This window comes from Festucalex cinctus, chromosome 12 (genome assembly GCF_051991245.1).
Source record: "Festucalex cinctus isolate MCC-2025b chromosome 12, RoL_Fcin_1.0, whole genome shotgun sequence".
Lineage (NCBI taxonomy): Eukaryota > Metazoa > Chordata > Actinopteri > Syngnathiformes > Syngnathidae > Festucalex > Festucalex cinctus.
Window position 1 is genome coordinate 9,128,527 of NC_135422.1, and position 11,333 is coordinate 9,139,859.

General features: G+C 36.8%; 1 protein-coding gene and 1 long non-coding RNA gene across 4 annotated transcripts; one reads left to right on the forward strand and one right to left on the reverse strand.

Annotated features, from left to right (window-relative positions):
* Positions 1–916: 916 nt before the first annotated feature.
* Positions 917–6,637, reverse strand: LOC144031864 (uncharacterized). Of its 3 annotated transcripts, XM_077539351.1 has the most exons (7): positions 5,689–6,637; positions 4,743–4,959; positions 3,968–4,131; positions 3,062–3,227; positions 2,695–2,918; positions 2,349–2,556; positions 917–1,223 (listed from the first exon to the last, which is right to left on the reverse strand). In XM_077539351.1, the coding sequence occupies exons 1-7, from the start codon at positions 5,764–5,766 to the stop codon at positions 1,111–1,113; spliced, it is 1,170 nt and encodes a 389-aa protein (XP_077395477.1). In that variant the 5' UTR covers positions 5,767–6,637; the 3' UTR covers positions 917–1,110. The 3 variants fall into 3 exon arrangements, with proteins under 3 accessions (XP_077395477.1, XP_077395476.1, XP_077395475.1); XM_077539350.1 differs by lacking the exon at positions 917–1,223 and having other exon boundaries at positions 1,901–2,556; positions 3,062–3,224; XM_077539349.1 differs by lacking the exon at positions 917–1,223 and having other exon boundaries at positions 1,901–2,556.
* LOC144031865 (uncharacterized) lies at positions 5,783–10,433 on the forward strand. The gene is made up of 6 exons (XR_013287617.1): positions 5,783–6,067; positions 6,262–6,366; positions 6,449–6,497; positions 7,134–7,193; positions 7,275–7,337; positions 7,950–10,433. It is a non-coding gene; the product is annotated as an uncharacterized LOC144031865 (long non-coding RNA).
* Positions 10,434–11,333: the final 900 nt, after the last annotated feature.

Consider the following 11,333-nt stretch of genomic DNA (forward strand, 5'->3'; position numbering starts at 1 on the left):
TTATGTATATGAAATATATCTGTTTTGAAGGGAAACTACACTTTATGTATATGTTTTATGTATAAAAAATATATCTCATTTAAAGGAAAACTACACTTTATGTATATGTTTTCTGTATAAAAAATATAATTCATTTAAAGGGAAACTATACGTTATCCATATGTTTCATATAGGTTTTTTATATGTCAATATATACAAGATTAGCCAAAAACATATATGGGAACAGTATGGGCCAAAAGTTGAGACACACCTTCTCATTCAATACCTCATTTTCATGACTACGTATATTGTAGATTCTCAATGAAGCCATCAAAACTATGATGACAACTATTGAACACATTTGGAGTTATGTACTTACCAAAAAAATCTGAAAATAATACAATAAATACAGTACATAAATAAATAGCCACCCCTTTCTCTGATTACTTTTTTGAACATTCTTGGCATTCTCTTGTTGAGCTTCAAAATGTAGTCAGTCACACCTGAAAGGGTTTTCCAAACAGTCTTTAAGAGTTCTCAGACGTAAGAATGCCAAAAGTAGTAAAAAAATAAATAAAAAAGTAACCAGAGCAAAGGATGGCTATTGTTACAAATATATAATATATTATAAAACATTGTTTCTGGTATTTTACCTTTTTTTGTTCAGTACATAACTCCACATCAGCTCATACATAGTTTTGATGCCTTCAAGTGAGAATCTACAAAGGAACCAACCATTCATGAGAATAAAGCAAATGCATTGTATAAGAAAGTGCGTCCAAACTTCTGGCCTGTACTGTGTGTATAAATAATATAAATAAAACCAACAGAAGTTTTGAATTAAGTTTTTACAGTAAAAAACATGTTGAAAACTATAAAGTAAAGATATGCCAGCAACAACAAATTTCTACCATTTACCATATCACCAGTTACATGAATGATGCAGTCTTTCAATATCAGTAAAAAGGAAAACATGACTTTTAGGCAAATAATTATTTTAACAAACTTTATTAACAGCAGTGAACAGCTATCTTCAAACAATTTGTAACATAACAGCAGTAGATTCACTGCTTTTATGTTGAACCAGAACCATGTGATAACTATTTGGAACTCACCATATAAATTTTACATTTAAGAAGATGCAAGACTAAGTTTACTTTTGCCACGGAGTTCGGTAATCTTCGCGTTGATCGTGCTACCAATGCTGGAGATCTGGGTCCCAGGCCACTTCTCAAGCGTTGCACCTATAAAAATATATCCCCCCCAATAAAAGTCACAAGTCAATACAAAGTATGGTACTGTATCATTACATATTCATATCTCAAATTTTGCATATAAAAGATATGCATGGAGAAGTTAACAAAAAGGACAAATATATTGTTTTGCACGTCTCCACAACCAGCACAGCTGAGGATCATTATCAGCCTTCACGCAGAGCTTGCTGATAAGCTGATCATTCGAAACACCTGTGTTGCTTGTGGGAGACATGGAAAACAGGCTGGATATGGGTACTCGAGGACCGCGGTTGAGAACCACTAAAGTATAGGACACTAACCATAGGCTTCTACCCGTCAGCCCTTCTTTCGGATGTCAATGTTGCAAATGATATGAGGAGATCGATTTAACCTGCAATATTGTTTCCGAAAGGTGAAAAATATATAATAAAATAAACAAAAACATGTTCTTTAAACATGTTGTTTACAATAAAGAATTGTTTTGTCTTTTCTGCGTTGACATTCAAATCGACTTCCATGTATGTAACGAATCGGGAAAAGGGGGGGGGGGGGGGGGGGGGTCACGTATGCCGTAAAGCAGTCATCTTGGTTGAAAAGTTATTGTTGCTTTAGAATCTGCTATCATAAAAAATTGGTATGATGCATTTAATGACTCTTCCTTCATTTAAAGGGATCGTTCGGCTTTTTTAACATGAATCACAATTTCATCCTCACCTCCCGTGTGTGCGATCAGCACTGACTTACCCCTGACACCAGTTCTGTTCCGGCGTTGGACGAGAGGAAAATAGTCCAGCAAGCTGGCTGGGGTCACGGAAATAAAGCGTTTTTCTTCTAAAAACTATTTGTTTTAAAAAGTGTGATACATTTCCATCACAATACTCTTTCCTGAATAAAGTCAGACGCCATTACCGCCAGCCACTACTTTTCTGTTTGTTCGTATCACTGCGCGGCGCCCTGTAGAGTGCTAACCGACGCACTGCAGCCAGCTAGCTGATACTTCCGCCTGAAGTTGTTTGCCTTTTCGGCAAAAAAAAATCCGAACGATCCCTTTAAGTTCCTTGTCTGAGGTAAATAAATTTAATAAAAGCACTGGTCTACAGGTAAAACACAAAACATGAAAAGTAGAAAACGTACTGTAAATGGCATCCAATTTTATCTTGTCAAGGGGTTCACGAGCATCTCCACCTCGTTTGCCTCCTCGGAGATTGCTCACCAACAGTGTCTCAATAGGGAAGACTGCCGTGAGCAGATGCCTCACAAAGATTGTGGCTGAATTTGCATTGAGAGCATAGGCCCATGACAATTTCTCGATCATTACTCCAGTCCCAGGATAGATCTCCACCTGTAAAGCACATATGATGAACATTTGGGATTCAAATATGTACCCATGAAACTGGAAATAAAAGGAGATCAGAAAAGTCATAATCGTTACAAGTTATTGAGATCTACCCACTGCATTAATTCTCTAAGAAACAATTACCTTAGAAGACTTAGAGTCAACCCGTGGCGGAATGTCAGACGTGGGTTTGGGTTTGACACTGGACATGGCAGATGTGGATTGCAGTGAACTGTCATATGAAGAACTGGCCTTGGACTGTAGATAACTTTGTTTGGGCTGTGAAGGTGTGATAACCTCCACCCTGGATCTCTTAGGTACAGCCACATCAATTAGCTCTTTCATGGTGCGCAGAAGTTCTGGCACATCTAAACACAGTACAACCACAACAAAACATTGGTTATGATCATTCTTCAAAGATTGCCAAGTATCCTGTCATACAGTTCATTACAGCTTTAAATGATGTAGACATAAAAGATCTGACAATTTAAATAGTGACATGAAGGAATACCTTGAACAACCAAATCCTTCAATTTAGCATTTTCTTCTTCCAAGTCTCTGATCCTTTTTTTGAATCCGCCCACATTTGTTGGACTTTTAGTAGGAGAAGGCTGTGAACATCCGTACATCTTCAGAAAGTCTTCTGCAGGGTCTTTACTTGTGAGAGCCATTGACTTCTAGGTGTGAAGCAGAATAATTCACAGAAAAAATAAAGCCTCTGTTAATGGTGGAATTTTGCAGTTGATCTGTACAGATAACAGATTCAGTAATAATACTAATAATTTGTTAATAGCTAGCAATGAACAGCCACTTATAGTAGTGGTCAATTATAATTTCAATTACTACACTACAAAATTACAAAAGCGGCACAATTGTTTAAAAAAACAACAACAAAAAACACTTACATATTTGGATTTTTTAAATGTATATATTTTTTAAATTTTATTTTAAAACAACTACCGGTAATTTAATTAATGTGTTTCGTCCAAAAGAAACTTGCATAATGGACTTCCGACTTCCGTGTTTCACACGTCAGCACTATTTCCGGTTGCTGTTTGTGACTTGTGGGGCCACGTCCCTGTGCTTGTCATCGATGGGTGCGAGTGTGTAGTGTGTCTGTCTCAGTTGTCCAAAACAGTTCAGAGCGGTGAGACGCCTTGCGCGGTCCCGCCCATCGGCAGGGGCGTGTGGTTAGAAGGCGCAGGGGTAGAGGTGCAAGTATTGGAACGCGGCCAGCAGTAGCCATAAACAGCACTTATGTGTGAAACCCAGAGGTCCGTGACATCTACCCCATTGTAGAGATTCAAATAATTTTATTTGTATTAATATTTTTGCCCTAACCGCTTGCTACATTAGATCACAGAGAAATATGCTCAACATAAAATAGCAAAAAAAAGTTAATTGATGCCAGTGCTACCTTGACTTGCATTGGCTGAGCCTGACTCTGCATCTCAGTGTCCGTCGAGCCATCTGAATCATCCTGGTATTTTTTGGGGGGGCCTGATACCCTCTTGGTCAGCGGTGCAGGTTCATCTTCCTTAAGTAGTGAGTTGAGTTTACGGGTTGCCTCAAAACGATTAACTAAAGAATATAGGTAGAAAACAATCAAACAAACATATACTAAAGCAGCTAGTTACTACTTTTTATGACACCAAGCCACATTGTGACTGAAGACAGTTGCAAATAGGGGGAACTGCAGATGAAAATCAGTGTTAATACTTGGTAGAATACCGGTATGTTATTTTGGTCATGGGTTTATAAACCTCATACAATGTACTGTGTATGGTAGTCACAACTGGGAACACATACTGAACATCACAATGTCACAATAGAACATCTAAAAGCAATGGTATAATTTATGTCAGCTCAGGGGTCATTTATAAGAAAATATGTAAGCAATGATGTAGACTGCCATGGTTAAGAGTTTAGGTTTAATTTCATTGTATTTTAATGTTGCTCATACATTCACTGAAAGCTAAATTAAGTGTCTATTTGTGATGGTTAATGTAACTTTTCAGCTGAGAGTTGACAATGTTTCAACATTTTGTAATGGAATTTTAATGGAAAAAAAAAAGCACTTCCATTAGAAAGTTCCACCTTTTACCTTACATAATCATCATACAAGGTGCACAACAAGTACTGAACTGTAGTGAGGACAACGTTGACTTTAAATCATGGCAACACAAACTTACCACAAACAAAAATGACAGTGCCTCTGTAGTGAGGCCACCCTCCTCGTTGTTTCTTCCCATGGCGCCATTCGATGAAAGCCGAGTAGGTGGCAATGGGATTCCCATGATCGTCCATTTTTGAGTCATCATATCCCCTTATGGTCTCTGTTTTTATTTCACTGAGTTTACCAGCATCCTCCCCTTCATTCCACCGCACCACAGCAAACTTCCTCTCCATCTGTTCATCAAATACATTAAATCATTACTTTGCTTGGCAATCAATTAATGGCCAAAATACCCATGTAAATAAATGTTAATCATAAGCTTTTCTGGGAAAAAATATGTTATATACACAGCAAAAAATGCTATATTTTATGAAGTAAATATTCACTGTAACTTCTCATTGTATATGACCATACATCGTGGATATATAATTACAGGCAGCTAAAAAGCATTTTTCAACATTAATTAACATAGCCTACTAATAAATTACAAATTCGCAATATTAAATTGTGTTTGATGTTTGTTAATGAGAGAATATAAAAAAATCTCACCGTTAATCTTCATGAGACAAAGTGTGAAGGTTCTGGTAATCTAAATTTAATATAGCCTAAACAAGACAATGGTGCAGAAAGTGTACTTGTAGTTCTCACGCTCGTCACTGCAAAATATCCACTTCGTTTCTTAAATTAATAAAAAAATATATATATCTACAAAACCTAATCAACATTTCTTAGTCATTTGGATGTGTATTTTTGAACATTCGGCCAACGTTAGCTGAAGGATTTATTAGCTTACCACTAACGTTAGTTATACGGCCGCCGTTAAACATTGGCTATTCGGCTACCGTTGACGTTAGCTGGAATTTTTTCTTAAGTTTTTATTTTTGTTGATTTAACAATAAAATCTGATACATATCAAAATTTAACAGTCTAAAATATAAACTCCTGTATACCAATTTACTTACCGCTAATATGTCGAGTTTCTGCCAGCTGCAAGATTGCCGCTTCTTTTGAATGAAAACCATTCGTTCGTGGTGTGTCATTTTGCAAGATCTTCCGGAGGGAGGAAAAAATCGCGAGGACGGTTGAGTCAATTATTATTATTATTATTATTTATTTATTTTTTTTTTAGAAAAAGAAATTGTTTTCTAATGTCTGTAATTGTTGCAATACAGTTGTTCTTATAATCTTGTGTTTGTGCACGCAATGAAGATGAAACATGTATTTAACTAGGAACCGTTTGTACACACCCGTTTCAAGTAAGACCGCTGACAGAAGGGAACTACATCCGGTTCAGTGAAGCTCTTCAACCGTCAAGCATTAGCAGAAGTGATCGAATATAAGGTAAATTGTTCAAAGATACATAATATGTAACCGTTTTATTGCTTGTTTATTGTCATCTTATGTTTTGTAATTAACTTTATCTGATCGATAGTTTTTATATTATTGACGTTTTTTTTTTTTTTTTTTGCGTCACGATTTCACACTGTATCCGTGCTTAAGGCCGATAAGATTTATTCTTAATTAATTTCTTTTAGGGGATTTTGGAGAAACCTTCAGTTGACAGCTATGCCAAAACGGAAAGAAAGACAATGTCAGAAAACGATGATTCCACAACGAACTTTAACAAGATGGAAAAAAAGGTATGACTGTGATGTATGTCTCCTACTGCAAAGTTTATTCTATAGTGCTGAACTTAAGATTTGCTGTGCATTGTTTTAATAGGAAAATCGAGACAACTTTGATTGACATTGAAAAGCACACAACACAACATGTAAGTGCAACCTGTTTTATTCCCCACTTCTGTCTCATCAACTAACATAGTAAAAGTTAATGTAAGGTTATAAATAACAAACAGTAAGCGTTGGGAAAGCATTTTATATATCTTATGTTACTATGAACATCCATAATGATTGTGGTGGATGGCAACACATGTCCAATGGCTTACATTAGCAATCTAGTAAAAAAAAAAAAAAAAAAAGTGAATAAAAGAGCCTTGGAACAACTTCATTTTTATGCCAGGCCAATGCTGGTAAGTCCATCTAACTGTTAGATGGACATACCAGCATTGGCCTGGCCTGGCCTGCAACAATGTTATATTCCAACATATTGTTGCATCCAAATGCTTTAATATGAACAATAACAAAAAAAAAAAACTTTAGTAAACTAAAGACAATTTTGAAATTTTAAAATGCTGGAGTAGAGTGGTTCATATTTAAGCAATTAATTGGACACTGCAGTCTATTTGGTGGATTGACCAGTAGTAACCTTGCGGAAAACGGAATCGTATTTATTTATGTATTATTATGTATTTATTTTTGTATTATTTGTTTAATTGTATGCATGGAATTATCGGTGAGTGCTGTTAAACTACAGTTATTTATTTCAGTCGTTAATCTGTTTCACTTAGGAAAGTGATGATGGTAGCCAAATAGAAGAGCAGACAACAGAACTTCTCACACTAACACAGGTGGGACAAAACTACAATATTATACAAAGTCACCCTTTCTTGTTTTCTTTTCATTGAGTTGATTAATTATATCCTTCTCAGGAAACACATGAAGATGCTATGGAGATACAACAGCAAATAGCAGGATCTTCTACAATGCTACAGGTCAGGCAAATAGACATGAAATTAAATTAAATTGGCAGTAGAGAAACTGTGACAAAATGAAGATATTATTTTCTGCACTCCTAGTCAGCTTCACTATGTTAAAAAAAAAAAAAAAAAAAAAAAAAAAAAAAAAAAGTTTGTGTGATTTTCTTCAAGATTTGTCAAACTATATGTTTTTGGAAACCTTACAGCCTAACAAATCAGAAAGTGTTTTTGATAAGTTTTGTTTTTTTAGGTATAAACATCCAGATTACCGGAATAATCTCATTTAAGATATGAAAAATTTAAGATGAAAAAAAGAAAATCAAAGATATTAAAAAAAACAAAAATATCCACCCATATATGTCTCATTTACAATGTAATTATCTTCACTGGATTCCTTTCCCCTAAGAATGTGGATTTGGCCACTAAAATTTTGATCTTAGGTCATCCTTGAGGCGAGATAGAGAAATTCGTTTTTAAAAGTAGCCATTTTTAAATGCCCAAAATGGCAGATATAACAACCTTGGAAAAAAATGGCAACAAATATTTTCTGATTTGTTAGGCTCTAAGGTTTCTTCTGTTTATTGGTATTTATTGGTATATTGGTGCTTCTTTTTAAAATAATTTTAGGACAGTGTCTCTCAAGAAACTCGGGATATCTACTCCCATGGACTGACAGAAGAACAAAGTATCATTTCAATTCTCTCCTTTGCATTGAAACACAACACTACAGAAGTGTTGATTGAAGACCTGCTGAAACTGCTTCAGCTACATTCGGCTGGATCAAGTGCCGTTCCAACAAGCCACTATTTTTTGGAAAAACCATTAGCTGGAATTGCAGATCAGTTTCAACGGCATCATTACTGCAGAGTTTGTAATAATTACATTGGCACTTCTCAATCTGCTGAAGAAACACTGACATGTTTATCATGTGCCTCATCCACAACAGTAAAGGTCAGTTTACAGGAAGGAACCTTCTTTATGACTATTTCGTTAAAAGATCAGCTGAGGGATCTTCTTGAGAACCAGGGTGTACATGACCTGTGTTTTCCGACCGATGACAGTAGTAGTCATGTTATAAAGGACATATGTAATGGAACTTTATACGAGTCCATAAAATCAACCTGTGATGGGGATTTCCTGTCCCTTACATTTAATTGTGATGGCGTACCAGTCTTTCAATCCTCTAAATTCAGTATTTGGCCAATACTGTGTTGCGTTAATGAGATACCACCTGAGACTAGAGGTAAGCATATACTTTTATGTGCTTTATGGTTTGGATCAAAAAAGCCAAACATGTCGTGTTTCTTCAAACCATTTGTTGAAGAGTGTGCTAGTCTTTCTCAAGTTGGGTTTGAGTGGCAACATCCAGGCGATCAGTCACTGAGACATGTGAAAGTGCACACAATTTGCTGTGTATGTGATGCAGTAGCAAGGCCATTACTACAGAATTTTAAACAGTTTAATGGTGAATATGGCTGTGGAGTCTGCCTTCACCCTGGAATGCAGACAAGGAAAGGAAAAGGAAGCACAAGAGTTTATCCATGCACAGATGAAAAGCCATGTGACAGAAACTACAGAACCACGAAAGAAATAGGACAAATTGCTGAAAGAGAAGGGAAAACAATATTGGGCATAAAGGGCCCATCTGTTCTTGCAGATTTACCAGTGTTTGACGTAATCAATGGGATGGTACCCGACTACATGCATTGTGTGTTACTTGGTGTGTGCCGATACATGGCGGCTTTATGGATGGATTCCAGGAGCCTTTCTGAGCCATGGTGTATTGGTACACAAACTGCAAAAATAGACACACATTTATTGTCTATTAAACCTCCAAGTGTTGTTGCTCGTGTTCCAAGATCTATAACAGAACGCAAATTCTGGAAAGCCCACGAATGGCAAAACTGGCTTTTGTACTATAGCTTGCCAGTTCTGAAGGGGATACTTCCACAGAAGTTTCATTCTCATTGGGCTTTACTCGTAGAGGGTATAAACATTCTTTTGGGCTGCAAGTTAAATGCTGAACTGATAAGTCATGCACATAAGGCATTAGTGTACTTTGTTGGAGGTGTGCAGTCACTCTACGGGATAGAGCACATGACATTCAATATTCATTCACTTCTGCATTTAAGCAAAAGTGTTGAGCACTGGGGTCCGTTGTGGGCTCACTCAGCCTTTATGTTTGAAGATTTCAATGGCTATCTCTTGAAACAAGTAAAGAGTAGTCAAGCTGTACCACAACAGATATGCAAACGAGTGGCATTAGCACGCGCTTTTCCCCGATTAGCCAAGAAATTCCTGACAAATGCACCTGCAGTGGTAACAGATTTTTGTAATGAAATGAGAAATGCAAAGCAGCATGTGAAGAAGTTTAAGAGGTTTACCGAGGTGACTGCCCTTGGCTCACCAAACATAAGGCTAATAACACTCAGTGACCAAGCTGCTCTCCACACACTGAGAGACGTTCCCACAAACTTTGTGGTGAGTTATTACAGTAGAATTGGTGTAAACAGTGAAGTTGTTCATGGCTATACCTACAGTAAAACAAAAAAAAGAAACAACTCTGTAGTGCTTTTGAAGGATGGCAGTATTTTTAGAGTTTCACATTTTATTGACATGGGTGATCAGTGTTTATATGCAATAGGAAACTATGGTAATTGTACAGTGCAAACGTTAGCCAGAGGTTCTCTTATTCGAACTCACCTGAGCTACATGTCGACTGTACACTTTCCCACAGGCTTTCACAAGGCCATACATGCAACTAAAATAGTTAGACCATGTATGTATATTCAATGTCCACAGTCCAGCTCAATTGTTTGTCAACTACTGAACACATTTTACTGTAAGTGAATGAATGTCATCTAAATGTGTCACTCAAGGTTGTCACATAGGAAACACGTGTCTACATGACTACCAGCGTAAATACATTTCTTTCAGAGTGAATGTCAAATTTACATTTAATCTTATGTGAGATATTTTGCAATGCATGTTGTCAGTAAATCAAATATGTCACTGGCAGTGATTGTTTTGTTGGACTGTAAAAATTCAGTATTGCCATTTGTAATGTACTATTCTCATATTTTCAACACAATTAAAATTCAACTGAAAGACTGGAGTAAACGAGTTGTTTTCTCTATCAATTCCCCACTACATTTTGAATACGGTGTAATTTAAAACTAATGTGCTTTTTTTTATTTTTATTTTTTTATGCATATTACCCATTTAATAATTATGAAAGGTAAGTCAAAATAATTAATATTCCAGTAACTTATTTGTCAGAATTATGATTCCTAGTTGATACAAGTGTGGCTTGCCAACTTCGGAACAAAAGGAGAGGTATTTCAACTTTTATTTTTAAATGGGCGGGCGGTATTCTTAATGCAGACGATTGCCTCAGAAATTGGCACGCTTGAGGGCCCCTACCATCAAATAGTTTTTGGCGCAAGTCGGCCGCTGTACGAGCAAGCCCCGACAGAACACCCCCCCCCCCCCCCCACACACACACACACACATGATGACGATTCTTGCGCAAAATGTTGGCCCCTTACAATACAAGTTAAATGATGGTTGCTCCACTAAGTTTGATAATACACACGCGATCTACTAAGGTAATTATATGTAGAATTGCTGTCATATATTTTTTTACTAAATTCCCAAACTATATATGTTTCGGATTGTACAACTTTACTAAGGATTTTATATCTGATTCCACTCTCATATATGACACTTACAAGTCTCATATAAAATAGATACAAATTTTACAAAACTTTTGTAGATCTTTTCCGTATGGGTATGCACAAAGGCTGCATGCCATGTTGCCCACACCCCTCTGCCAACGCCCCCCCTTGTCCGTCTGTGTGCCCGACTGCATTAAAACATAAGCAGCTTTACTTGATAGGGCTCCATCCAGCTTTAATTACCGCAAAGTGTGTGGACGGGCGCTACACAACAAGCGAGGAAAAAGACCACTCGCCTGTAGGGGGGGTTGGCGGTTAATGTTGCAAGTATAGC